Genomic DNA, 27,608 nt, shown 5'->3' with positions numbered 1-27,608 from the left:
CACTCAATTCCACTGGCTGTTGAGTCCCACATACCCTAGAGAGTTAACAGGAAGCCAGTGTAGAGAGGCTAGCACTGGAGTAATATGATCATTCTTTGGGGTTCTAGTCCAGATTCTTGCAGCCGTATTTAGCACTAACTGAAGTATAATTTAGTGCTTTATCAGGGCAGCCAGAGAGTAGAGCTTTGTAGTAGTCTAATCTAGAAGTGACAAAAGCATGGATTAGCTTTTCCGCATCATTCTGGGAGCGTGCAAAACTGTCATCAAGGCAAAGGGTGGCTACTGTGGTGGTTTATTTCTTTACTATCAAATGAGGAGAGACAAACTTATCACACAAGTCAGAGTTATACTTAAACTACATCTTTAATAATAAGAGCTTTGCAATAGCAATGACTTGTCAACGATTCACCATTTCCTAATGATCCATTGAGAGTGGCAACACAATGGCTACTGAGATCTTTTATAGCAAAGATCCACCCCCTAGTCGACATAACAAACCACAGATATTAGGAACAATTCACAAAGTGAGACTTTATAAGTGAGAAAGGAGTATCCCGTAGCCAGATAACATTCACTATAAATTATCGTTCAGTTTGGCCCCTAATATGAGGTTGCTATCTTGTTCCTCTTACTCCTAGCAAAAAACACCAACTCATCCAATGGCATATATCAATTGTCAACTCTAGACACTACCACACACATCCCCCAAAGCCAAAGGAGGGAGTGACTGGCGCACAGACATTGTGGAAACCAGTTATTGGTTCCCCATTAATCACACCCTCCCATCACATGGTTTAACAGATATAATCACATATGAAGACAATGTTCCCTCCTGTCCTCTTCCCTTTCTGATATTCTGCATAGCACCAGGGACATGTAAAAGACAAGCCTGACCTCAGCAGCTCAACCAGGATATGAAGATGGTGAAGAGGAACAAGAACAGAGTGAAGAAGTGGAGTTTGTTGATCCTGAATGAAGATAATGGTTTTAAGTAACAACTGCCGAAGCACCAGCGCTGTGCTTGCCACCTACTCATCTTAGTATCTACAGTTGATGTCCTGAAAGCAACATCCAGTGAGGCTTACAAAAAAGTATCCCATTCAACATTTGGCAAGTGCCAAGCACTTTGGAACAAACGCGGAAGATCCACACTTGCAGCCGAAACAGTTGAAGATACTTGCGACCTCCAGCTGATGCACCCAAATGCTACAAGGTGGAACTCCTGGTTCATGGCTGTAGAAAGACTCCCGAGGATCGTCAAAGTCAAAGGAGATGCAGCCGTCAGAGTTCTCTGTACAGACTTCGAGGTTCCAATGTAAGTAAGGATGATGTATTATTTTGTTATAATTTAAGGTCTTGAATGTTGTCTAAATCTGTTGCAGTGTTTCCTGACCCTTTGCTTGGGGACTAATAACTGTTTCACATGTTGTAGCCATACACTATCATTGATCCATTGAGTTAACTACTCATCCAGCCGTTGATTACTGTAGTTAAGTCAGGTGAAATGGTTAGTGGTCCCCTTTTGTATAGGGTTAGGAAACACAGTATTATTATACTTTTTTTTCTTAATTGGTTCAATCCAGCTGAACTCGCCTTCCTCACAAAGTATGCTGTCACCATGAGCCCAGTCACAAAGGCCATCAACGTCCTGCAGGCTGAAACCAATGTCCAGATGGGGTGGCTACTTCCAACTATCAACATGCTGATCACAAAACTTGACCGAATCAAGTTGTCCCTGAAGTACTGTAAGCCTCTGGTGGATGCGCTACAACTGGGACTGAAGGAGTGCTTCAGCCACATGTTTAATGACCCTGAGCTGATAGCAGCTGCAATCCTTCTCCCCAAATTCAAAACAACGTGAACAAAGGATGACGCCACTATCAGAATGGGTAAGACACAATGTGGTTTATTAACAGTATTTTATTACTCATAAACAAATGTGTATGGTGTACATTTTGACACTTCAAAGATTTGAGAAACACCCATTTAAACTACAATCCTGACTTTGTGGTTCAGTCCAATGGGTAGCCTACTTAGCCCTGTTGCTTGGTTTATATTGTTGGGTTCTGAGAATATGAAATATACTTATTCAAGTCACTGAGGGAGAGAGAGTAATGTATAGCATTTACATTATGTCAGGATATGTTATTGTTAGCCATCAGGGATCCTATGGAAGGGATCCTCTGGGAGGAGAAGAGACACAGTTTGGTAGCAGGCACCATGGCAGCCGTGTGTTGAGTGCAGGGAAGCGATCACATGTGGCAGACATTGATAAGAGGAGAGAGCCATGGATTAGTGATGGAGGGGGTCGAGATCAGGTCAGGTCACGTTAAGGGAGAAATAAAAGTTTATGGCCCGTGTCACTTAGTGTCCTGCCTAGCAGTAAAGAACGATGTTTGTACAGATGTGTAGGAGGAGACTCAGCCTATGAGGAACGTTTAAATAGTCTATCACAGTGCCATTCGTTTTGTCACCAAAGCCCCATATACTACCCACCACTGCGACCTGTATGCTGTTGTTGGCTGGCGCTCGCTTCATATTTTTCACCAAACCCACTGGCTCCAGGTCATCTATAAGTCTTTGCTAGGTAAAGCCCCACCTTATCTCAGCTCACTGGTCACCATAGCAGCACCCACCCGTAGCACGTGTACCAGCAGGTATATTTCACTGGACACCCCTAAAGCCAATTCCTCTTTCGGCCTCCTTTCCTTCCAGCTCTCTGCTGCCAATGGCTGGAACGAACTGCAAAAATCACTGAAGCTGGAGACTCATATCTCCCTCACTAACTTTAAACACCAGCTGTCAGAGCAGCTCACAGATCACTGCACCTGTACATAGCCCATCTGTAAATAGCCCATCCAACTACCTCATCCCATACTTATTTATTTCATTTTTTTTTTTCCTTTGCACCCCAGTATCTTTACTTGCACACTCATCTTCTGCACATCTATCACTCCTGTGTTTAATTTCTATATTGTTATTATTTCGCCACTATGGCCTATTTATTGCTTACCTCCCTTATCCTACCTCATTTGCACACACTGTATATAGACTTTTTCTATTATATTATTGACTGTATGTTTGTTTATTCCTTGTGTAACTCTGTGTTGTTGTTTGTGTCGCACTCCTTTGCTTTATCTTGGCCAGGTCGCAGTTGTAAATGAGAACTTGATCTCAACTGGCCTACCTGGTAAAATAAAGGTGAAATAAAAATTAATAAAATAAATAAAAATCAGTGCTTGTGTGAAAATGTTTTTTGTCTAATGCAGCTGTATTGATCCTCTGGGAAGAATAAACTTGGTTAAGCTTTCATAGTGTTTGTTGAATTTTTTACTCTGAGAATTAGAACCTAACAACATATATTGTGGATGGGGATCGATTAATGTTGGCTCATAACTGCATGATTTCTCATGTCATCTTCCTTGTATTTCAGGAATGGACTACATCAAAGACCACCTGGAAGAACCCTTGCTGCAGCTAGGTGATGGCACCAGTTCATCAGATGAGGAGGACTTCTTCGCTGCCATGAAAACGTCTCAAGCACAGAAAGCTCCAAACAGCTGGACGGACACCTGGCCTGTTCAGCTGATCATATGGAGTTGCTCAAGTCCTTCCTGGCAGTCTGTAAGCTGTGTCTGAGGTTAAACACACCATTACCTGCATCAGCTGCCTTTGAAAGACTGTTCAGCATTGCAGGACTTGTTTTCAGCCCCAGGAGAGCAAGGCTGGATTCCAAAAACTTTGAAAATAGCTTTTCCTGAACATGAACCATAAATTCTTACGTTTACAGGCTATATTCCTTCATTATTAAGGCATAATTATATTTTGTCTGTAAGAGATGTATTTTGAAGTGTTGCCTATTTGAGAATCCCCCTTTTTTTTATCTGAGCTCTTCTTGCATTCGTAGGACTGTTACCTTTCGGAAAAGCTCAAACCAAATAAAAGGTCTGGCTATTTAGCTTTTTGGGATTTACGGCTCTTAAGTATCAAATTAAATTCCTTATATTAAGCAGTGGTGGAGGTACTTAAGTATCAAAAGTAAAAGTATGAAACGTAAGTACATCCACCACTGCTGCTTTAATATATGGAATTTAATGTATAACATGTACTTTTACTTTGTTACTTTTACTCAAGTATGATGATTGAATACTTTTTACACCACTGTACATAAGTACATTTAAAACCAGATACTTTTAGACTTTAACTCAAGTAATATTTTACTTGGTGACTTTTACTTGAGTAATTTTCTATTAAGGTATCTTTACTTTTACTCAAGTATAACAATTGAGTACTTTTTCCACCACTGATGGTAACACTGACAGAGCTCCAGAGTTCCTCTGTGGAGATGGGAGAACCTTCCAGAAGGACAACCTTCCAGAAGGACAACCTTCCAGAAGGACAACCATCTCTGCAGCACTCTACCAATCAGGCCTATATGGTAGAGTGGCCAGAAGGAAACCACTCCTCAGTAAAAGGCACATGACAGCCTGCTTGGAGTTTGCCAAAAGGCACCTAAAGGATTCTCACACCATGAGAAACAAGATTCTCTGGTTTGGTGAAACCAAGATTGAACGCTTTGGCCTGAATGACAAGCGTCACGTCTGGAGGAAACCTGGCACCATCCCCACGGTGAAGCATTGTGGTGGCAGCATCATGCTGTGGGGATGTTTTTCAGCGGCAGGGACTGGGAGATTAGTCAGGATCGAGGGAAAGATGAACGGAGAAAAGTACAGAGAGATACTTGATGAAAACCTGCTCCAGAGCGCTCAGGACCTCAGACTGGGGCGAAGGTTCACCTTCCAACAGGACAACGACTCTAAGCACACAGCCAAGACAACACAGGATTGGCTTCGGGAAAAGTCTCTGAATGTCCTTGAGTGGCCCGACCAGAGCCAGGACTTGAACCCGATCGAACATCTCTGGAGAGACCTGAAAATAGCTGTGCAGCGACGCTTCCCATCCAACCTGACAGAGCATGAGAGGATCTGCAGAGAAGAATGTGAGAAACTCCCCAAATACTGGTGTGCCAAGCCAGAAGCATCATCCCAAGAAGACTCAATACTGTAATCGCTGCCAAAGGTGCTTCAACAAAGTTCTGAGTAAAGGGTCTGAATACTTATGTAAATGTGACATTTCTGTTATTTTTTTATGGGGTATTGCATGTAGATTGATGGGGAGGATACAATTTTATAAGTTTTGGAATAAGGCTGTAATGTAACAAAATGTGGAAAAAGTCAAGGGGTCTGAATACTTTCCGAAGGCACGGTATTTGTTGTGGTGCCCTATAACAGTGTTATGGCCATAGAAATAGAATGACTAGAATGATCCTGGACCCTCTGACCTTAGCAGTTTAAACTGGTGAACTCATGGCTGCACATACAATGGCAAAGCTGGTACTGTGATGTAAAATGTCATTTAGAAAGTTTATACTAGGACTATTTGCTTCCTGTCTTATTTGGATGAACAAATGTTGATTACATAAAGTATCTTCTCACTGACTTTTCTGTCAAGATATCAGTTAAATCAGTCTCTGTCAGCCATTGAATAGCCTTGTGTTGTCAGACATCGCACCGTAAACGACTGGGGGCAAGGCTAGAAATTGACATGCATATTTAGTCAGTGTCTGATTTTTACACACTAGTCATTCTCTCCAATGGCAATCTACCAGCATTACCTTGAAAAAAGCAGAAGCTTAAATGCAGAGGATGGCTGAACTACATTGAATTCAGTAAAAGTAAGGCTAAGCAACAACAAACTTGCATCCAAAGCTCAGTCTGAGAATTTGGGTGGTTACATTTCTTCAGCCTCATCCCTCAGCTGTTTACAAAAAACAAACTGCTTTGTTGGGTGACCACTATTGTTGTTCAAATCACAGGTTGCTCCTTTAATGAAAGTAAAATATTTGATGTTATGAAAAATCTGTTTGCGGAGTAATAAGTCCACAGTCACAAAGGAAGTGTATGTAGGCCTACATGTTTTTAATCAATGCTCAACATTTCACCATGAAAATCATATTTTATGGAACACAGGTTAATGATAAGACTTTGGTCTTGTTTATTCAGCAACTTCTTTTCCCTGTAAGAAGAAAGAAAGAATATAATGGATCAGTAATAATAATGAACATGATACGTATATGGATAGAATATAATGGATCAGTAATAATAATGAACATGATAAATATATGGATCATGCATTTAATGCTCAGTGCTCAGCTTGAAATTGTCAATTTTGAAGTACCAACTTGAAATAATATTTTGAAATGTTCTTTTTAGAGATCTTAAATACAGTTGAGTGTAAAAGGTCAGTATTGACCTCTGTGAAGACTGAATCATAGGTGGTGTTGATGTGGTCATATCTGAACATGAATCAGGTATAGGTTGAACAGCAGTTCTGTACCTTTCCAGAGTCACGGGTCTTGGCTCTGAGCTTGTTGACCTGAGTCTCAGCGATGTCAGCACGCTCCTCAGCCTCCTCCAGCTCATGCTGAACCTTCCTAAACTTAGACATGTGCTGGTTTGCTGCTTCCTCCTGGGTGAGGAAAAGAGAGGGAGAGCAGAACATCAGCATTTAAAGTTTGAAGCTTCAGGTAGGAAATTAAAACATTATTTTCAACAAAACACATATTGGCAGATTTAGGAAAGCAATGTATACAGGGAGATAGATGATAGAGCAGAGAAAGTGAGTGTCAGAACGGGATCAAACCGCTGCCACCAGCACTACCACTAGACCAGCAAATTCATGTTCAACCCCCTCTCCTTTAAGTTTGTAACACATAGGAATAGGAGGCACTCATAAATGTGTATAATTTCATCAGCATTTACTTGCACTATCAATTATCCCTGTTGACTGATGTGCTGTAGCAACACTTCAACTAAATCGTATGGACATTACGTTTTGTAGAGAACAACTACATTTTCGAATGTATGCTTTCAGAGTCTGACTCACAGCTTCCTCAGCCTGCCTCTTGTAGGCCTTCACTTTCATCTGCAGCTTATCTACCAGGTCCTGAAGTCTGTTAACGTTCTTCTTATCCTCCTCAGTCTGTGGGAGATGAGCAAAGAATCAATGTCACAATAGTTTTATACACAAACCTCTCTGTGTTAGTGTCAAGTGTGTAAAGAATGCACTTTATCTTACCTGGTAAGTGAGCTCCTTGACTCTGCGCTCATACTTGCGAACTCCCTTGACCGCGTCTACACCTCTTCTCTGCTCTGCCTCCACCTCAGTCTCGAGCTCACGCACCTTTGTGGAAGAAATAAACGTAGGAGTTTGCTGGAGGTGGTGAAATCAGACGTAACAAATATTTGTAAAGCAGAGGTTTAGTCTTCTACCCAGTCAAGGGGGCACAGTTGTTATCTGTTCCTATGTACTCTGTAATAATAACAACAACTTTTCATTATCTAGGTCAATGGTTCTCAAAGTGGAATTTACATTTCAATTTGTTTATGTATATTTCTAGCAAGAATAGATTAAACACCCAGGGATCTTTGGAAAACGTTTAGAGGGTGCAATACAGTACAATGTAATATTATTCATCCACAATTTATGTTATTAACTCTTAGATAAACAACGGGTCTGGGAGGCTCACAACTCAATTATTCTTGTATTTGTATCCATGTTGTCATGTGCTTAGTGGCGTATGGTGCAGTACCAGAATGGCCACTAGATGCCGCCACTCGCATGTTTTAATGTTGGGACATTTCTTCTATTATGGAGCTCGTGCTATGGCAGTTGAGAGAAGTTCGCCAATTGAGCCAACAGAAAGTCAGAAGCACCGACAAATACATTTTTATATATTTATTTTGAAGGTAAGCGAGTGTAAAATCACTATATTCAAGACGGTAATGTTTCTGGAGTATGTACATATGTTTGTTGAGGTGTTATGTTGTGTTTTTAGGTTTTATGAACTTATTAATGTCCGCTAGCCTACAAGCTAATTCAGCCATTAGCCTGCTAGCTGGTTGCCCCGCATAGCAACGCTAGCTTCCCTAGCAACGGCCGGTGAATGAGACATGTAACTATAGAGAGAGAAATTATTACTATGAGATTAATTCGATGAATGTATATTATATTCTGTGTTGATATTTATTGTGAATTATTATTATTATTATTATTATGAATGAAATGGCAGATTAGAAGAAGTCTGCTGAGACAATTAAGTCTGAATGAAGCATTTAGATGAATACATTTGAATTTATTTAAAGGTATTGGACCAACTCCACTAAATAAGTGTAAAAGTATTATAATTTGTTTTGTTGTGATCATAAATTCACTTAAATTTAAGCTTTAAAACAGCAACATTTTCTTTTTGCCCCAAGGCAAAATGTGTAGAATGACAGGAAATGACCTTTAAAACTGCAACATTTTCTCTCTGATGCAAAGAGGGGGGACTTAAGAATGTTGTTTCCCAGGGCCCGAGACTTGATTAGTCCAGTCATGCACTGAAGAAGTCAAAGGAAATCTGCGTGGATGCTATTTTTATCGCACTTTAATGTAGGAGTTGTGTTCTGATGTTATGAGGGGGGGGTCCCTGATGAATTCGCTATCACAAAAGGGGTGGTCCCCGATGCAAAGAAGTTTGGGAATCCCTAATCTAGGTGGGTTATTGCGAGAACAAGTCACTAAACAATGCTCCTGTGTATTTTTATATGATCAAATACATTTCCAGCAATCATTCTTTTAATCCACCTTAATCCACCCTGCTGGTAACTCACCCTGGACTCCAGTTTCTGGAGCTGTTTCTTGCCTCCCTTCATGGCCAGATTCTCAGCCTCATCCAGGCGGTGCTGCAGGTCCTTGACTGTGACCTCCAGGTTCTTCTTCATCCTCTCCAGGTGAGAGCTGGTGTCCTGCTCCTTCTTCAGCTCCTCAGCCATCATGGCCGCCTGGAATAATAGTTTGTTTAATTTATGCACCAATCATAACGTCCCTCTCAGATCTTTGTTGTTCTTAACCAGCCCTGCTACCATTGGCACTTGGGGACAAATCAAGTTGATGTAATTCAAGGACTCACGTCAGTGATTGCCTTCTTGGCCTTCTCCTCTGCATTCCTGGCCTCCTGGACGATGTCGTCCACCTCTCCCTGCACCTGCACCAGGTCAGTCTCCAGCTTCTTCTTGGTGTTCAGAAGGCTGGTGTTCTGAAGGAGGAAGATGATTTGTTTGACTCTCAAGATAACTTGCAAGTCACAAGACTGAAATTATGAAAATCTAAGGCAAGCACTGTCAAATTCCAGGTGTGTTTAAACTGTATGCTTGGTTGAGTTTCATTAGAAATGGCTTTTGACCCATACCTGGGAGTGCAGCAGTCCAACACGCTCGCTGGCGTCTACCAGCTCAGTCTCAGCCACTTTGCGGCCTCTCTCTGTCTGCTCGAGAGCAACTCTCAGCTCCTCGATTTCAGCCACCATCAGACCGTTTCTGCGCTCCACCATGGCTGCCTGCTCCTTCATGTCTTCTGCGACACGGACGGCGTCATCAAGGTGCAATTGGGCATCCTGGGGTTCACAATGACATACGTTCATTAGGACTAGTGGAAGTAGGGGTGATAGGATCGATCAGTGATAGAAATCTTAATTGGAAAGAATTTCCCCAGTATCGCTACCTTTAGTACATAAACTACTCTATTCAAATCCTCTGTTCTATTCTTTTCTACAGATTCACAAACAAATCCCTCTCCATGTTCAGGTTTTTGAGCCTGATGTCCCAGTCCCTTTACCTTGAGCTGTCCCTGGACGTTCCTCAGCTGTTTCTGGGCCTCAGCGGCCTGCCTGTTGGAGTGGCTCAGCTGGATCTCCATCTCATTCAGGTCTCCCTCCATCTTCTTCTTCACCCTCAGGGCATCATTCCTGCTCCTGACCTCAGAGTCCAGGGTGCTCTGCATGGAGTCAACCACCCTCTGACTGTTCCTCTTGATCTGCTCCATCTCCTCATCCTTCTCAGCGATCTTCCTGTCCACCTCACCCTTGATCTGGTTCAGCTCCAGCTGCACACGCAGAATCTTGGATTCCTCGTGCTCCAGTGTTCCCTGGACAAACAGAAGCAGTCAGGCCAATTGTGTTCAATATATTTATATGTAGGAATTAAATATATATGACTACAATAAACTCCAATACAGACAGCATTTCACTGTAGCTGGCATTTGCTAGTGTTCCACTGCTTTTCCCATCAAACAGCTGTAGTTTGTACCTCTGCCTCCTCCAGAGCGGTCTGGATCTCAGACTTCTCTGTCTCCACGGTCTTCTTGGCCTTCTCCAGCTCATGGATGCTCTTGCCAGTCTCTCCAATCTGCTCAGTCAGGTCAGAGATCTCCTCTGCACACACACACACACAGCGGCAGTTTACACTTGGGAGATTTTCAGTGGATATCACCAATGCACTGAAGTTGACATTGAATCATAATAACAGTGAATTTATTAACAGCAATTAATATTGCTAATGAAACATGAGCCAAATAGAATTGCTGTCAAATGCTCACGTTGCAGATTCTTGTTCTCTCTCTTCAGAGTCTCCAGATGATCCAGAGCCTCCTCGTAGGAGTTCTTCATCTTGAAGAGTTCAGTGCTCATAGAGCGAGCCTCCTTCTGAGCTCCTTCCAGCTCAGCCTGACCCTCCTCATACTTCTGCTTCCACTCTGCCAGAACCTAGGGGAATCCATGGGATTTTCATCAGAAGTCATTGATGAAGAGTTTTGAATTATAAATATACTACAATTATACTACAAATAATCATATAGCAGACAGTAAATATCACCCTATGGTGAGGTTTATTCATTTTCACCTTGTCAAAGTTCCTCTGCTTCTTGTCGAGGTTGGCGGCCAATGCGTTGGCTCTCTCAACATCAATCATGAGGTCCTCCACCTCTCCCTGCAGCCTCTGCTTGGTCTTCTCCAGGGAGGCGCACTTGGAGTTGGTCGCCTCAATGGTCTCCTCGGCCTCCTGCAGACGCTGGGCCAGCTTCTTCCTGTTGGACAACAGAGGGAGGTTTTATGGAGTGAGAGATATGTTACAATACATATTGATGTAACATTTTGTCAGAGCCCCCTACCACTACACCTTCCACACCATATCTGAGTTTTTCTGTTATGTGCGACTCACTTGGCCTCCTCCAGCTCCTCTGTGCGCTGGATGGCATCAGTTTCATACTTAGTCCTCCACTGAGCCACCTCACTGTTGGCCTTGGACATGCCACGTTGCAGCTCTGCCTTGGCCTCCTGCTCCTCCTCAAACTGCTCCCTCAGGAGGTCACAGTCATGGCGGGCAGACTGGACACCGTGGGCCAGTGCGTTTTTAGCCTGTGAGAAAGAAGACAAGGAGAGATGAGTGAGATAGTCAAACAAATTATGTGGACTTGTTTACGTGAAGCTGTGTGGTTTGTTGCTAACGTTACTTTGCTACCTGCCAAAAATGACAGTTTTACTTTTTAATTATCGTTTTGTATTTCACTTTTTTCCCCACGCTCGACTTTTTACATTCAACTTTTTCACCCCTGATGCTTTATCTGGACATGGTTCTACACGACCTCCACCAGCCGAAGCTAAGTAGTAACATTAACATTATGCCTTCTAATTGCAGTCGCTGTACTCATAATATACAGGAGAACAATCGCCTTATGGTGAGGATAGCCGTGCTGCAAGCCCAGCTTCAGACGCAATCGTTAGGCAAGGGTAATTTAAGTTTAGGAAAGGATGAAACAGCGCCTGTGCCACCAATAAGTACAGATAGTAGTATAAATCCCTCGCACAGTCCCCGCAGCCGGACAACTTTCTCATGGCTTCTGGAAGGAAATGCTGTAGGAATGCTCAACCGGTGTCGCTCATTCTGCCGACAGAAACTTTAAACCGGTTTTCCCCATTAAAATAAGCAACGAGTCGGAGTCGGAGGCCGAGCCTTCTCTGGTCTCTCCTCCACCCGTTACGGGGTGTGAGCCGCCGAAGCCTCCCACCATTAGCTCTGACAAATTGAAAACCCTAGTCATTGGCGAATCCATTACCCGCAGTATTAGACTTATAAAGAATCATCCAGCGATCATACACTGTTTACCAGGGGGCAGGGCTACCGACGTAAAGGCTAATCTGAAGATGGTGCTGGCTAAAGATAAAACTGGCGAGTGTAGAGAGTATAGAGATATTGTTATCCACGTCGGCACCAACGATGTTAGGATGAAACAGTCAGAGGTCACCAAGCACAACATAGCTTCAGCGTGTAAATTAGCTAGAAAGATGTGTCGGCATCGAGTAATTGTCTCTGGCCCCCTCCCACTTATGGGGAGTGATGAGTCTCACAACTCAATCGCTGGTTGATAACTTTTTTCTGCCCCTCCCAAAAGATATAATTTGTAGATAATTGGCCCTCTTTCTGGGACTCACCCACAAACAGGACCAAGCCTGGGCTGCTGAGGAGTGACGGATTCCATCCAAGCTGGAGGGGTGCTCTCATCTTATCTATGAACATAGACAGGGCTCTAGCTCCACAATGAGATAGGGTGCAGGCCAGGCAGCAGGCTGTTAGCCAGCCTGTCAGCTTAGTTGAGTCTGCCTCTAACACAGTCACTATTGTCAGCTCAGCTATCCCCATTGAGACCGTTACTGTGCCTTGATCTAGGTTGGGCAAAACTAAACATGGCGGTGTTCGCTCTAGCAATCTCACTGGAATAAAGACCTCCTCCATTCCTGTCATTATTGAAAGAGATTGTGATATCTCACATCTCAAAATAGGGCTACTTAATGTTAGATCCCTCACTTCCAAGGCAGTTATAGTCATTGAACTAATCACTGATCATAATCTTGATGTCATTGGCCTGACTGAAACATGGCTTAAGCCTGATGAATTTACTGTGTTAAATGAGGCCTCACCCCCTGGTTACACTAGTCTCTGAGGGTGGAGAGACAGTAGGAGTCTCTGAGGGTAGAGAGACAGTAGAAGACTCTTGAGGGTGAAGAGACACTAGGAGTCTGAGGGTGGTGTAGTCACCGTCTATGTAAAGATATGGCTCTAAACTCTCCATTTTGGGTCCCTTACCTTGACCTCCTCCTCAATCGCCCTCTTCAGCTCCTCCACCTGCTGGGTGAAGGCCTGTTTTCCTCTGGTCAGCTGAGACACCAGGGCTTCCTTCTCCTCCAGCTGGCGACCAAACTCACCTGCAGGGACAGAGGAACATCTTGTTAATAGGGTCACTGTTTTCTAAGATTGAAAATGTATTTTGAGGTATCGTAGGGCATTGTTAGTTTCTACTGTACTATTCACCACCTATGTGGATACAGCCCACAACACGTATTGTTTTCTACTAAATGAAAGCATTGGCTTGTTGTTCATTGTTGATGGTACCATTTTCTGTCAGGAGTCTGGCCCTCTGTCCGCTGATGTCGTTGACCTGGCGAACATTCTCATCATTCTTAGTCTTGAGCTCACTCAGCTGGTCCTCAAGAGTACGGCACATCTTCTCCAGATTGCCCTGTTAGTGAAACATGTTCCATCATTACTTTTTATATGTGACTCCTGTCAACTTCAGTTCACTTGAATGGTAATGTAGTTGACCATCCTCAACACTGCTTGATCAAAACATTACTACTCACCTTAGCCTTGGCGACAGCCTCCATGTTGCTGGAGAGGTCATCAATCTCCATCTTGTACTCACTCTTCTCCTTCTCCAGCTTCTGCTTGACGCGCTGCAGGTTGTCGATCTGCTCCCCGAGCTCAGCCACACTGTCGGCCTGCTTCTTGCGCAGAGCGGCGGCTGTGGCCTCATGCTGCAGGGTGGACTCTTCAAGATCACGACGCAGCTTCTGGAACTCAGCCTCACGCTTCTTGTTCATCTCAATCTGAGCAGCAGTGGCGCCTCCGGCCTCCTCCAGCCTCTCGCTGATCTCCTCAAGTTCCCTGGAGAGATCAGCCCTCTGCTTCTCAACCTTAGCCCTGGCAGCGCGCTCAGCCTCAATTTCCTCCTCCAGCTCCTCAATACGGGCCTAGAACAGGGGTAGGAGCAGGGGGGATAAACACCACAATACAGTTAAAACAATTGAACCTCACAAAATAAATATAGTATGTATATTTTGCATAAATGTGTTTAATACAAAGACAGTTACACTAATATATTCAGTAGACAGTGTCCCATGCAGGAGCCAAACCCTCAAAGGTAAGAAGTTAGACAGAGGAGATGGATATAAGCCATTTTAACATGGATATTGTCATTGAGGGCTGAATGGGGATGGTAAGAAGCACCAACAAGAAACACCATCTTCCAACCTACTGAGCCATCAGAAGCCACCTGGAAAACTGTCTGCTGCCAGAAAAAGTGTGCATTTTTTTTCAAAGGAAATGATTGAAGTCTGTGCTTTTCTGTACTGGAGTTTATATCCTGTACTATACCTGGAGTTCCTTGATCTTCTTCTGCAGCTGAGCTCCCAGAGACTGCTCATCCTCAATCTTGCTGAGGAGCTGGGTGGTCTCAAACTCCTTCCTAAGAAACACAAACACGTTGATTGCAGAGTTGGTTTTGCTTTGATGTGTAAAGGGAGAGGATCATACCATTCACTTTGCTTTTAAGAATCACATGTAAATGGTAATTCATAATTACAATAATTAGTCAAGAACAACCATTATAGCAGGTAGTACTGTAGTCATTTGTTTGCGTTTACTTCTTGATTTTCTCATCAGCTTGCTGCTTGTCATTCTCCAGGTCCATTATGGACTCCTGGGCCAGTTTCAGATCTCCCTCCAGCTTTCTCTTGGATCTCTCAAGGTCCATACGGAGCTTCTTCTCTTGCTCCAGAGAACCCTCAAGCTAGAAGATAAAAACACATATATTGTTCAAATCTAAACAACTGAAGATATCATTTTACATACTTTCATGGCCAAAATGTCAAACCCCACTCACGTCATCCACTTGCTGTTCCAGCTTGGTCTTGGCCTTGGTCAGTGTGTTGACTTTGTCCTCCTCTGCCTGCAGGTCATCCAGTGTCTGCTGGTGGGCCTCTTGGAGGGCTTTCTTCTCCTTGGTCAGCTTGGCAACACTCTCATCCATAGATGCCATCTCCTCAGTCAGGTTTTTAACCTGAAAACGGCAACATCAAAATTAGTCTTTGGTCACTTAAAGGGGAGATTTAGTTTGTTATATATTGCATTCATTTCATTTAGATTCGCACTGCATCAACAATTACTATACTATATATTCAACACTAGATGTCAGTGTTCATCATGCCAGTGTACTGAATGGAAGTCATAAATGAGGGGGAGCAGAACATGCAATGAATGTTGGGAGTACCCCACAACTGAAATTCTACTATTGTACAAGTGAATTCCATTTCTGTTAAGCTATGTTTTGAGTTGATTATTGTTTAGATTATTGTTTGGTTAGACTGTCTATGGTAAGACACAAGACCTTGTTTTCAGTGGCGTGCTTCTCCTTCTCCACTTTGGCCAGGGTGAGCTCCAGGTCATCAATGTCCTTCTTCAGCTCAGAGCACTCATCCTCCAGCTTCCTCTTCTTGGCAGTCAACTCAGCATTGATCTCCTCCTCATCCTCCAGCCTCTCGGTCGTCTCTTTGAGTTTGGCCTCCTGCTGGATCTTGCTCTTGATGAGCCCCTCACACCTTTCCTCAGCATCGTTCAGACTCTCTCCTTCCTGGTTTCAGAACAGGAGTAAACAAATCAGAGGCCTCACTTTGTGTATCAAAATATACATTTTACTCAAAGAGGTCAGAGCAAATCTATAGAAATTCATGAGATATATAACATGGGCAATAAAAATGTGTGTTCATATGTATTTGTTTTAACGTGTATGTAAATTTGCCCGTAATCAATGCTGTTTTTTCACTCACAGATGCGACTTGGAGCGCCAGGTCATTCTTCTCCTGCGTCAGGGCCACCAACTTCTCCTCCATTTGCTTCTTCGTGGACAGAGCCTTGGCCAGGTCTGCTGTCATCTTATCATAGTTCTCCTTCATGTTGGCCAGCTCCTTCTCAGTCTCAGCGCTCTGCAGCAGGGGCTTGATCTTGAAGTACAACTTCATCCATGGCCACGTTTTCACATTCATGAATGAGCGGATGTTGTACTGGATGGCGTAAATTGATTCTCTGGTTGACAGAAAGGATGGAGTGGCATGGTGAGTGACATGCTTAAAGCTACATTCTGTGATTAGATGAACAACAAAACAGAACCAACTGCCACTGTTTGTTTACAGATAAGCAAGGGAAATGTAACTCCTCTTTAATTCACAGATAGCGGACTAGATGCAAGGACTGACAGTCATGCTAAGCTCATGAGGCATTTTATATACTTCAAGAATAAATGGGTAAATACCACACATTTAAATGACAATTGAACAGCCAAATCCCAAACTGCAGCTATAATGCTAGAATCCTTAGTTGCTACATCCATTTCTGGACTAAATGAATTAACCCAAAAGCTTTAGTAGACCATTATAAGATGTACTTTCTCATTCTGAACAGCTCACAGCATATACAGTATGTAATCATAATGCATTAGATACAGGTGGTTGACAGAAAGCTTTGCCCAGATGTCTACTATTCCTCACCTCCTCTCCATCATCTTGGTGAACTCTCTCCTCATGAGGAATCCACGGCTGAGAGCCTGGACCATGCCGACCAGAGTGGCCAGCTTCTCATCTCTCATCTCCTCCAGGACACCCAGCAGACCGGCTTTGAAGAACACCTGAGACACAGGTTAACATGGTCAATGGAACAACAGATGGTGACAGATAGAAATGTTGGAATCAAAAGAGGGGAACAACACCACTAGATTGATTTAAACATTAACTTTGATATGGTTACAAACAAATCATGGGATAGGTTGTTTCTAAATTTTGAGTTATTCTACAGTAGATTAATAATCTACACAGATACAGATAACTGAAGCCATACCACTCTAACACAATGCACATAATAATGAGTTTAGTTTCTCTTCTATACTTGTGATGCATGACTTTGAAGAAAAACACTACAATGTTTTTCCAGCTTTTCCATTAGTGAAATGAAGAAGAAAGAACAAAAGGATGGATAGATCACCTGGAGAGATTTTATATGGTTCGGGTTTAAATTATCATTCAAGTTGTGTTTTGTTGTCAGCTTTTACTGGGGGTATTTGACTGACCTTGGTGTGTCCAAACTTGTAATCCTCATGATTCACATCAATGGATCCAAGCAGCTTCTCAGAAGCCTTCTTGTTGTCCATGAACTGGCCCTCAGGGATGACACTGGCATTCAGTACTTTGTACCTGAATGAGGAGACATTTTTAACATGTCAAGTTGTAATATGTTGGTTATATTTCATTAAAGGTCAGCCAATTCTGATGCTGGGAAAACCCTTGGAGCAGATATTTTCTGTGGTGTGTGCATGTGTGTGTGCGTTTGCGTGCTTGCACGTGTGTACCTCTGTTTGAAGTCAGCATAGATGATTCTGCTGGGGAAGCCCTTTCTGCAGATCCTGATGCCCTCCAGTACACCATTACACCTGAGCTGGTGGATAACCAGGAAGTTCTCCATCAGACCTGGTAAAACAAAACAAGTCTCTTTTAATACTCATAAACAGGTTAAAGATTGGGATTGTTAAGGTTACTGGTACTGTACTGATAAGATTACATATTTAACTCAATATTTATTGTACCTGGCGTCTTTGACTCGTTGGGGATCAGGCAGCGCACAAAGTGAGGATGAGTGCTCCTCAAGTTGGTCATCAGCTTATGTAAGTTCTCCTGTAGGAGGGTTACAAACCATTTTCTCAGACATCATTTATGATAATCAATGCACCTTTTGAAGGACTGAATATACACATTTCAAAAGCTCACCCTGAACTGGGAGGACACAGTCTGCATGGAACCACCCTTCTTCTTGCCTCCTTTCTTTGCTTTATCTGTTAAAATGGGGAAAAGTAAAAGATAACTAGAAAAGTAAATTTCCTAGAGTGGGTGGAATAAATAGAATATTAATAATAAGAGTATGTAAGAAATCTAGAGTGGTCTTGTCTTCAGCAAGCACACTAATTATAAATCAGAGAATCTCTGGTTAACTTCACACTTATCTAGAGGCAAATGCTGCCAATGAGATTGTTTAAAATAACACCTATTGTTTTATTAAATTAACCGAGTGTATGAGTAAATCAACCCAGTGATAAACCTGAGAAATTGTGATACATTGAAAGACTTTAAAGAACATTTGGGTCTGAGTTGTAACTAGTATTTAGTTAAATATTATGACATGATGCTAGTCTTACCCTCAGGAGGGGGAGGGGGATACAGGGCAGCCAAAATTTTGACTGAGGACTTCTGGTACAGCTGACAAACTGAGTCGTTCAGGGGATCCTTGTTCTTCTCCAGCCACCCAGTGATGTTGTAGTCCACAGTACCGGCGTAGTGCACCAGGGAGAAGTGGGCCTCTGCCTTGCCTTTGGCAGGCTTGGGCTTCTCAAACGCATTTGTTTTTCCAAGATGCTGGGCATACAGCTTGTCCTTGAAGGTAGTGTCTGAAGACTTGGGGAACATGCACTCCTCTTCAAGGATGGAGAAGATGCCCAATGGCTTTACGAAAAGAGATGTATATCAAATTAGTGATATTTACATTTAGTTAACATGCTATTATAGGATTATATTCATTTAGGGACACATAATAGGAAACATATTGAGTTCTCAACAGTCAGTGGCATATATTAATGGGTGCCAAGGGAAGCAAGGCTTCCCAAAGAAATTGACATAATATAATGTATCTTTCGTCTCGCTTAGCACGAGGCTGAATGTCTCTCACCAGGTAAAGCATCAGAGTGAGCAGAACTGCACCCCTCTGCCTCTGTATGTGTAGCCCTTCTACCTGATTATGTCTGGTCAAAAAGAGTATGATATTGTAGCATTGAATGCAAGAGAAGCCAGAGAGCATTTGGCCTCCCTTTATATATAATTTTTCATACAAAAACAGCAAATCAGAGTTGAGCTAAACTGAGTGAGCTAATCTGTGAATGGTCCTGGTGCACCAAAAAATGTGCCAAGGAAAGTTTGGATTTGGCTTCACACCAAATCAAGCCAAATGTCATTGACAGAAAGAAAAACTTAAATTGTTGCATCTCATTGTGTTGTTGTCCTCTGGAGGATAGCTAGCTAGCTAGCTAAAATTGGCCCTTTCCTAAATTAGCCATGGATGGAGATAGGGACTTGGACTCATAGTTTTACTTAATTCTACGTACTGGCCAATGATTCTAACACCAATTCTGATCCAACTATAAAATTAATACATTGTGCTTTGGCCTGAAAGTAAGGAAGTTCAATATGTAGCTAGATGTAGAAGGCTAATGTTGACTACCTAATCGTTGCCCAGGAAAGGAAGTTAGAATAGCGAGCAAGCATTTTAGCCAGGTAGCTTAGAACAATTGTTTTTTAAGCTTTTAAGTTTCTGCAAGTAGGGTGAGTCAACATGTTTCTACTTACTCACACAAACATTAGTAACATGGACAAACACATTTAGCTTAGGTTGATTGGACTAAAATCGTTTTTGGAATCTTTTCATTCACTGTATTAGACTAAGCATAGGTTATTTGATGATATTGAAATGGTGCTGGAATATTGGAGGGGGGCAGCTCCTGTTTTCTTTGCGACTTGCAGTAACTCTCTGTGGTTCTAAATCAATAGATGTACTTGACTGACCATGCTGTAGGTCATGTAACTGTTTGTTACATGCATTATGGACTCCACGAGACAGATGTTGCTCTCCGGTTTTGTGATGAAACAAAGGTGTTGTTGAATTTATTCTACCACTGTGTCTTCTTATTGTCTCGGCCTTAGGCCTGTATATATTTCACCCATATATAACTAAGCAAGTCAGTTAAGAACAAATTCTTATTTTTCAATGACGGCCTAGGAACACTGGGTTAACTGCCTTGTTCAGGGGCAGAACAGCAGATTTTTACCTTTTCAGCTCGGGGATTCGATCTTGCAACCTTTCGGTTACTAGTCCAGCGCTCTAACAACTAGGCTACCTGCCGCCCCATATCTCATTGTCAAAGCACAAAAACTAACAGGTTATAGAGCAAAGAACGCAATTATCACAACACAGGTTGTAATATGGATTTTTTTTTTTTACTCGATTGGCATCCCCAGTGGATTTAATACTGTATATGTTGTACCACTGTGATAATATAATCACACAACGCTCTGTATGAGCTATGGTGTTATGGTCCATTATAATCCCCACAGACAGCTTACCTTCTCAATAAGCTCAATGCAGGCAGCCAAGTCCATGCCGAAGTCAATGAAGGCCCAGACGATTCCCTCCTTCTTGTACTCCTCTTGCTCCAGGACGAACATGGTGTGGTTGAAAAACTGTTGCAGTTTCTCATTGGTGAAGTTGATGCACAGCTGCTCCATGCTGTTGTACTGTTGATGGAATTTTAAAAGGGCTCATTTCAACATACAAGACTGTAATCCATCTCAATCACATCTAAGTGTCTTGTTCTGGTCTCATACTCACATCAAAGATCTCAAACCCGGCAATGTCAAGCACACCGATATAGAACTGCCTTGGATTCTTGGTGTCCAACATCTCATTGATACGGATGACCATCCACAAGAACATCCTCTCATAGATAGACTTGGCCAGAGCACTGACTGAGTTATTAACCTGCAATGATAATACCTCAAATTAATATGTGAGATATTGACCATGTCTAGTGATAAGGTGATACAAGCTTTGGAAAAACAAAAGCAATGCACTCGCCCCAACAATAATTCCGGTGCTCAGAAAATGGTAGATTCTGTGTTTGGCCGCCTTACCTGAGGCACAGTCTGTCCCTTGGTCACATACTCGTTGCCGACCTTCACTCTTGGGTAGCACAGAGCCTTCAACATCTCAGCTGAGTTCAGGCCCAGCAGGTAGGCGATTTTATCAGCCACTGGAGAGAGAACCAACAACAACAGACTCAGGGACACAAGATCACTTGTTTCTGATTTCACACTGACACAATAGTTTGGTTAACATCTTTGTGAGCTAGGTTTTGATTCACCCACATTTGTGGAGGTTGGAATTTGTTCTCCAAAAATGATCTCCTGCCTGACTTTCATGTGGCACTGTCTGTCTTAGGTGTTCTATTTCTATGTTGGGGAATGGGACTAATGTTCTACATATTGTATATCTATGAGTGGGACTCACCCTCTGTGCCGTCTGGCTCGGCCTGCTCCTCACGCTGCTTCTGCTTGAATTTCAAGTTTCCATGGTGCAATACAGCTCCTGTCAGCTTGTAGATGCCAACCTTCTCATCATTAGAGAAACCCAGGATTGTAATGGCATCCTGGCATTAAAGAGGAAGTACAACAGTGATGAACTGAACTGTAGTTTGGTCAGTTACACTACAGTTCTGTGCTGCTCACTGCAGAACAAATGGGATGGATAGATTTGACTGGCTTCTCTGTTCCACATGATAACGCTTGGCCACACATTAGTAGATGGCAGCACAAAATTAGTTTTACACAGTTCCACAGGGCACTTAGTGGTGCTCTCTTGTGGACGGCACGAAGATTTCCTTGAGGCACATGCCTAACTAACACAAGGCATTTAGAATCAAACAAAAACATAGATGAAAATTCTCAGCTGCCACCAAGTTGGAATTTCACAGTACATTCAGTGTGTATGGTGGTCCTATCCATTCCATATCTAGAGTTTGGTGAACCCTTTGTTTGACTCACATCTGTGGCATCCAGCTCTTCATTGTCATTGATGCTGGCCACAGTGATCTGTCCCTGGCTGCACATGGGGAAGTCGTAGGGGTTAGTGGTGATGAGCGCCATTTCTGTGGACAACAGAGAACAGCTTGTCAGTTAAGTCTCAGAATTCTGCTGTCCTACCTTTACAGTATCTCTCCCTCCTTTACTCAGTAGATGGACTCAATGATACATGTAGTATATAATAAATAGCATCAAAAGAGGAGACTGAGACTTGTGGACTAGTGCATCACAGTGCATTACTTGATAGATATTTCCCAGAGACCTTCCAAATGTCTAGATGCCTTGTTACCTTGTAAGTAATCATTGTAATAGTATTATTAGTGTGTACTATAAATATTTTTAACAAGTTACACAGATTGGGGTGGGAAAGAGTTCCTCTGAACCTCTACTTTGTCGTACCAACTAGCTCAGGTTTGTGGCCTGTCATCATCTGGAAGAAGATGTGGTAGCCTCTCTCATCGGGCAGTTGGAAGGACACTCTGGACTTCTCCAGCAGGTCTGAGGGTGAAAGAGAGAGAGAGAGAGGGAGAGAGAGAGAGAGAGAGAGAGAGAGAGAGTGAACGACACAAAGAGAGAGAGAAAAAGGAGAGAGAACAAGAGAGAGAGCAAGAGAGAGAACATGAGATACATTTAAATTGAATGATCTCCCCAATAAATTCTGTGTGCATTTAGGAAAGCATTGAGAAACAATCAAAACTAACTCACAGGTTTCAATATCAGCTTTAGCCAGTTTACCACCTTGGAAGTGAATCCTGATGAATTTACCCTATATCAGAGCATGGGGGTTAGAAATAGGCCAACAAATAAATTAACATTTTACTTTGATAGACCCCTTTAAACGTTACAGTTTGTTGGACAGATGTTGGATCTATTGATACAGATATAGGAGCTTGATGTAGGATCCAGTTTGCTACAGCAGGAAAATAATCCTGCAGCAACAGGAAATGTGAATTATGATGACATTTTAAAGATGAAAATTACAATTTTAGAACCTCGAATACACTACAAGTTCGAATTTTCAGCAACAAATCAGTGATCAAAATAAAATTGTAAATCTGTATAACGAAAGGGTATAACGTATCTGTATAACAAATTTTTTCCCAATATAAGGTAACTTCCACAGTATGCCCTTCATACTTACAAAGCGAGACGAGTTGTCGTTCCTCACTGTCTTGGCATTACCGTAAGACTCCAGCAGAGGGTTAGCTGCAATGATCTGATCCTCAAGAGACCCCTGATTGAGACAAACACAAGTTGCTCAAAAACTGGTAACATTGTCAAGTTAGTTTTTCTCAATTGCTTGAAAGAGGATTCACCACTGGAAAAAAAGTTTATATAGCCAACCAAACTGAAATGTGTTAAAAAGGCAAACATAACAACAACCTACCTGCATTTTGCCAGGTTCTGCTTCCTTCTTGGCACCAGACACTGCAATGGTGGCAAAGTACTGGATGACACGCTTGGTGTTGACAGTCTTTCCTGCACCGGATTCTCCACTGGTTTATATGACAGAGAAAGAGGGGTTTTAGTTACATGTCCGAGTGTAAGATTGGCTTTCACTAAGAAATAGCATAGACAAATACACTGTTAACCTGTGTTCTGACATAAGTCTTTAACAAATACTACTTCTCATCGACTCGTTATTACACATAGCCTAATGCTCTAATCCATTCATATTGTCATGTATTTCATCACACCAAGTGACCCAACTTATTACAATAGAAACACTTTCTCAAGTGACATTTTAGTAAACAACTTACGTAATCAGGACGGACTGGTTCTCCTTATCTGGAACCAAAAAACATATTGCTTATCATACTCAAGCAACATTATGGGGACATTTTTTAATTCATAGCATCATCATGAATTTTACTTTGGAACATTCTATTCAAGGGTAGTGAAATCAGATATTCCCAGAAAACTGTTAATACCTAGACTAGAAAACAGGAGATACCTTTCTGATGCATATTTTAATTTCCATTGATGCATCCATCCATCTATCCATGAGCACTTAATATCCATCTATCCAACCAACCAACCAACCAACCAACCAACCAACCAACCAACCAACCATCCATCCATCCAACCATCCATCCATCCCTCCATCCAACCATCCATTCCTCCATCCATCCATGAGAGCTCGTACCAATCATCATGAACTGAAAGGCGTTGTCAGAGACGGAGAAGATATGGGGTGGAGCCTCCATCCTCTTCTTCCCTCTGTAGGCGTTGACAACCTCTGCGTCGTACACTGGGAGCCACTTGTAGGGGTTCACCGTGGCACAGAAGAGCCCAGAGTAGGTCTGGATGAAAGCATAATTACATTTGTGGATTAGTAAAGTCAGATGTACTTTTACCTGGATTTATGTAAGGATGTGGGTATACTTTGGTATACTGATGTGGGTCTACTGTATTGATTTGTTTTGGTTTCTACCATTCATTTATGTGTGTATTTATTTTGTTCATGTATGTGAGTGTTTGAATGCAGGTTTCTTACATAGATCATCCATGCTGCATAACGCTCTTTGAGGTTATACAACACAGAGGCTTCATTCAGGTAGGTCATCATGGCCATGTCCTCAATCTTGTCATACTTAGGGGGATTCATCTCGAAGATGTCTGCATCTTTGAACTCTTTTCCTTCCTGAAATAGTCAGGAATATAGATTACACACAGATAACGGCCCAGTACATCACTGGGGCCAAGCTTCCTGCCATCCAGGACCTATATAATAGGTGGTGTCAGAGGAAAGCCCAAACAATTGACTCCAGTCTCCCAAGTCATAGACTGTTTTCTCTACTACCGCACGGCAAGCGGTACCGGAGTGCCAAGTCAAGGACCAAAAGGCTCCTTAACCGTTTCTACCCCCAAGCCATAAGACTGCTGAATAATTAATCAATAGGCCACCGGACTATTTAAATTGGACCCCCCTCCCCCCCATTTGTTTTGTACACTGCTGCTACTCGCTGTTTATTATCTATGCAAAGTCACTTCACCCCTACCTACATGTACAAATTACCTTGACTAACCTGTACTCCCACACATTGACTCATTACCAGTACCCCCTGTATATAGCCTAGTTATTGTTATTTTATTGTGTTACTTTTTATTATTTGTTTTACTTTAGTTTAGTTGGGAAATATTTTCTTAGCTCTTCTTGAACTGCGCTGTTGGTTAAGGGCTTGTAAGTAAGCATTTCACGCTAAGGTCAACACTTGTTGTATTCGGCGCATGTGACAAATAAAGTTTGATTTGATTTGATCAAAGTGGACATGACTGAATGCTTTTTGCTCATTAATATTACAGTTCAATCCAACATTTAATCCAACTACTTAGTTATCACCCACTGACACATAACTGGTGATTCTTGACTTGTCAATATCAAAAGTTCCATGCCAATTTTAAATAGCAGCTTTAAACATGATGTGTTTGAAGGTTATATTCTGCTTACAAAAACAAATACATGTTCAATCTATCTGTTGTTACTGATACATATTGTCTATTGAAATGTTTTTGATCATTTTGATGATTTTTCATGAAACAGAGTAATTACACGAACTTGACCTTGAATACTTTTCAGATCAGGCTTACCTCCTTAGTGCCGTCAGGTTTCGTGACTGTTACAGTACACTTCCCGTCGGCCCTGGCAGTGACTAAACCCTTAAGGTACAGCTCTGCCTTGTCTGTCACATAGCAGGAGTTCTTTGAATCAAAGGGTGCGGTTTGTGCCTCAATCCTCTCCCTCTCAGGCTTACGGAGGTATATGGCAGCCTTGCCGTAGATTTGCATCTCAGCGTCCGTACTCATGGTGACGGATAACTAGGAAAGAGATGAAACATGATTGACTCTGTGGTGCTTCCTCCCCAGTCAACAGAGTTAGGTGAGTGGTATCTCTCACAGAATATTCTCATCACTTTTTATGAGGAGACTCAAACCATGTCTCACCTTCTTTTTCCCCTCCTACAGATGAATGTGTACTTCTTGGAGGACTCTGTGAAACATGAGAGTGTTGTGAAAACGCAAAAGTCTAAAGCCTTATCATTTTAACCCCAGATTGTCTAAAAAACATTTAACTAAATAATAAAGCCATGTCAATTTAAACTACAGGTGCAACTGCTAACTTTCATTTTCCTAATAGCATCTCACTTACTACTGAAATAAATACCCCTGAAAACCCAGTTGCATTCTAGACTACTCCCTTAATTTACAAACAGGTGCTGGAGCACCACTTTAGACCATAAAAGGAAGTTACAGATTTGAAGTAATGCACATTTAAAGAAAACCAATGGCACTTGATTGCATATTGTCAAATCTTACAAGAGACATGCAGCACTCAATTTAAACAGTGCAGTTAGCTACTGCCTCAGTTGCTGAGTAAAGACACATTTACAACTCTAAGGAGGTGGAGAGGTCTTACCACAGAGGAAGAAGGTATCTGACTTATGGATGCTGGGGCCTCAGCCTCCTTATATCTGGTTGGAAGTGCCAACCAAGCAAAAGTTAATTATGGACCACTCTGGGAAAGGAAATGAATTGGATGAGAGACCTCTGTGTGGTTGTGTCTCACTAGCACCTCCCACTTCCAGGAGCACCACACTCCATTATTTTTTTATGTCATATTTGTCTCTGAATTGAATTTCGCTGAATTTACATAAATGAGAGATGTCATTACTAATAAATATGACAATACCAAAAGTTTGATTCATCCCAATGTTACCTCTACTGAACCTCATATACTGTAATGGAGTGAGTCCATGTTGCCCCACTACAACTATAATAGTTTTCATTAAACCTAATCTGTCTTTATTTAGTACCATTTTAGTGGCATTAATCTTCATCAACAACTTTATATATATGTTCACCTATTATTTATATTATTTAGCTTGTAAACACATCTGAACTGTCTCCTCACCTCATGCTTATAACGTAGTTGGCCGTTACCTCGTGCTTTGCTCACTTTGATTTATCACCCTGGTGGAACCATATTAAATTAATATGTAAAATCTAGAACAGAAACATTTAGGCTTTCAATTACAGCTTATAAAACCGTTAAATCTAATGTGTTATTTATCTACAGTATGATCTAGTAAAAAGATTCTTGAGACGCTTTTATTTGTCTCACATTTCAGTCGGCTAAAACGGTCCAGTAGGATTCTTATGACTTACATAACACCAGTACAGTATTTCAATCATCTTATCCAGTCATATTGCTGACAGCGAATTAACTGCCTCAAACTTTTATTACACTTTGAAGTTAACCGCTTAGTAGCTGAACTGGCTTCAATAAAACGGTTATAAAATGAATAGGGAATAGTTGCAAAAAAGTAACAGATTCCTTTACATTTACATTGCATTTTCACCACCTGAATACACCCTGTGTGTTTGGGGTGCTGTGTCCACCCAGCACATTAGTAGGGAGACCGGGGTTGGTTGTCACTTTTTACTCTGGTGTGTATTTCTCATCACCAGTATATCTTATGAGGAAACCAATGTCTTGGGTTGAAATGGGGACCCTTTTTATCCTCATATCTAATTCCAACATGGAGTTATGAGTCATCAAACACACTCTGTCCACTTGTGACAACCAGCCCCATCGCAGGGGCAGTATTATTCCACAATACTGATGATGTCACACAGTATGGGGTTATTCTTTTGGTAAGAGGAAGTGATGCAATAGAGCAAACAGAATCTTAGCAATAGCCATGTCTTTCTTTGATTGAACAATGTTCCTAACAAAATGCAGAATTTTATGCTTTAAGAAAAGCATATGACATTTTGATCTTGGCATTTAAAGTATACTGGCAGTATACTCTATACATTACTGTATACCCCCCATGGCTTGACCTAGGAAGTCAGAATATAGGTTTGAAATATAGCTCTCCCTTTCTTC

At 42.0% G+C, this 27,608-nt stretch overlaps 1 protein-coding gene and 1 long non-coding RNA gene across 2 annotated transcripts; one reads left to right on the top strand and one right to left on the bottom strand.

Annotated features, from left to right (window-relative positions):
- Positions 1–5,957: 5,957 nt before the first annotated feature.
- LOC106596400 (myosin heavy chain, fast skeletal muscle) lies at positions 5,958–25,710 on the bottom strand. The gene is made up of 40 exons (XM_082958576.1): positions 25,664–25,710; positions 25,310–25,537; positions 24,216–24,362; positions 23,865–24,021; positions 23,479–23,506; positions 23,106–23,214; positions 22,860–22,952; positions 22,424–22,484; positions 22,118–22,216; positions 21,680–21,783; positions 21,147–21,285; positions 20,771–20,889; positions 20,469–20,618; positions 20,204–20,374; positions 18,229–18,532; positions 17,804–17,868; positions 17,623–17,710; positions 17,389–17,506; positions 17,110–17,233; positions 16,535–16,671; positions 15,818–16,073; positions 15,379–15,621; positions 14,875–15,051; positions 14,636–14,781; positions 14,367–14,457; positions 13,574–13,963; positions 13,326–13,452; positions 13,020–13,138; positions 11,097–11,293; positions 10,779–10,962; positions 10,477–10,642; positions 10,188–10,312; positions 9,718–10,026; positions 9,293–9,496; positions 9,014–9,139; positions 8,715–8,885; positions 7,138–7,242; positions 6,946–7,041; positions 6,397–6,528; positions 5,958–6,075 (listed from the first exon to the last, which is right to left on the bottom strand). The coding sequence occupies exons 2-40, from the start codon at positions 25,523–25,525 to the stop codon at positions 6,055–6,057; spliced, it is 5,814 nt and encodes a 1,937-aa protein (XP_082814702.1). The 5' UTR covers positions 25,526–25,537; positions 25,664–25,710; the 3' UTR covers positions 5,958–6,054.
- Positions 16,012–16,572, top strand: LOC106564200 (uncharacterized). The gene is made up of 3 exons (XR_001319428.3): positions 16,012–16,102; positions 16,218–16,291; positions 16,486–16,572. It is a non-coding gene; the product is annotated as an uncharacterized LOC106564200 (long non-coding RNA).
- Positions 25,711–27,608: the final 1,898 nt, after the last annotated feature.

The sequence above is a fragment of the Salmo salar genome, chromosome 12, assembly GCF_965601325.2.
Source record: "Salmo salar chromosome 12, fSalSal1, whole genome shotgun sequence".
Taxonomy (NCBI): Eukaryota; Metazoa; Chordata; class Actinopteri; order Salmoniformes; family Salmonidae; genus Salmo; species Salmo salar.
Note: the sequence above shows the minus strand (reverse complement) of the source record. Positions and strands in the feature narration are given on the sequence as shown.

Excerpts from the sequence above, each read along its gene's own strand:
- LOC106596400 (XM_082958576.1), bottom strand. The coding sequence starts at position 25,525 with ATGAGTACGGACGCTGAGATGCAAATCTACGGCAAGGCTGCCATATAC. Across the intron at positions 15,052-15,378 it reads AGCACGCCACTGAAAACAAG|GTTAAAAACCTGACTGAGGA; the intron begins GTCTTGTGTCTT and ends TGCCGTTTTCAG. Across the intron at positions 13,139-13,325 it reads CAGACTCCTGACAGAAAATG|GTGAGTTTGGTCGCCAGCTG; the intron begins GTACCATCAACA and ends CTGTCCCTGCAG.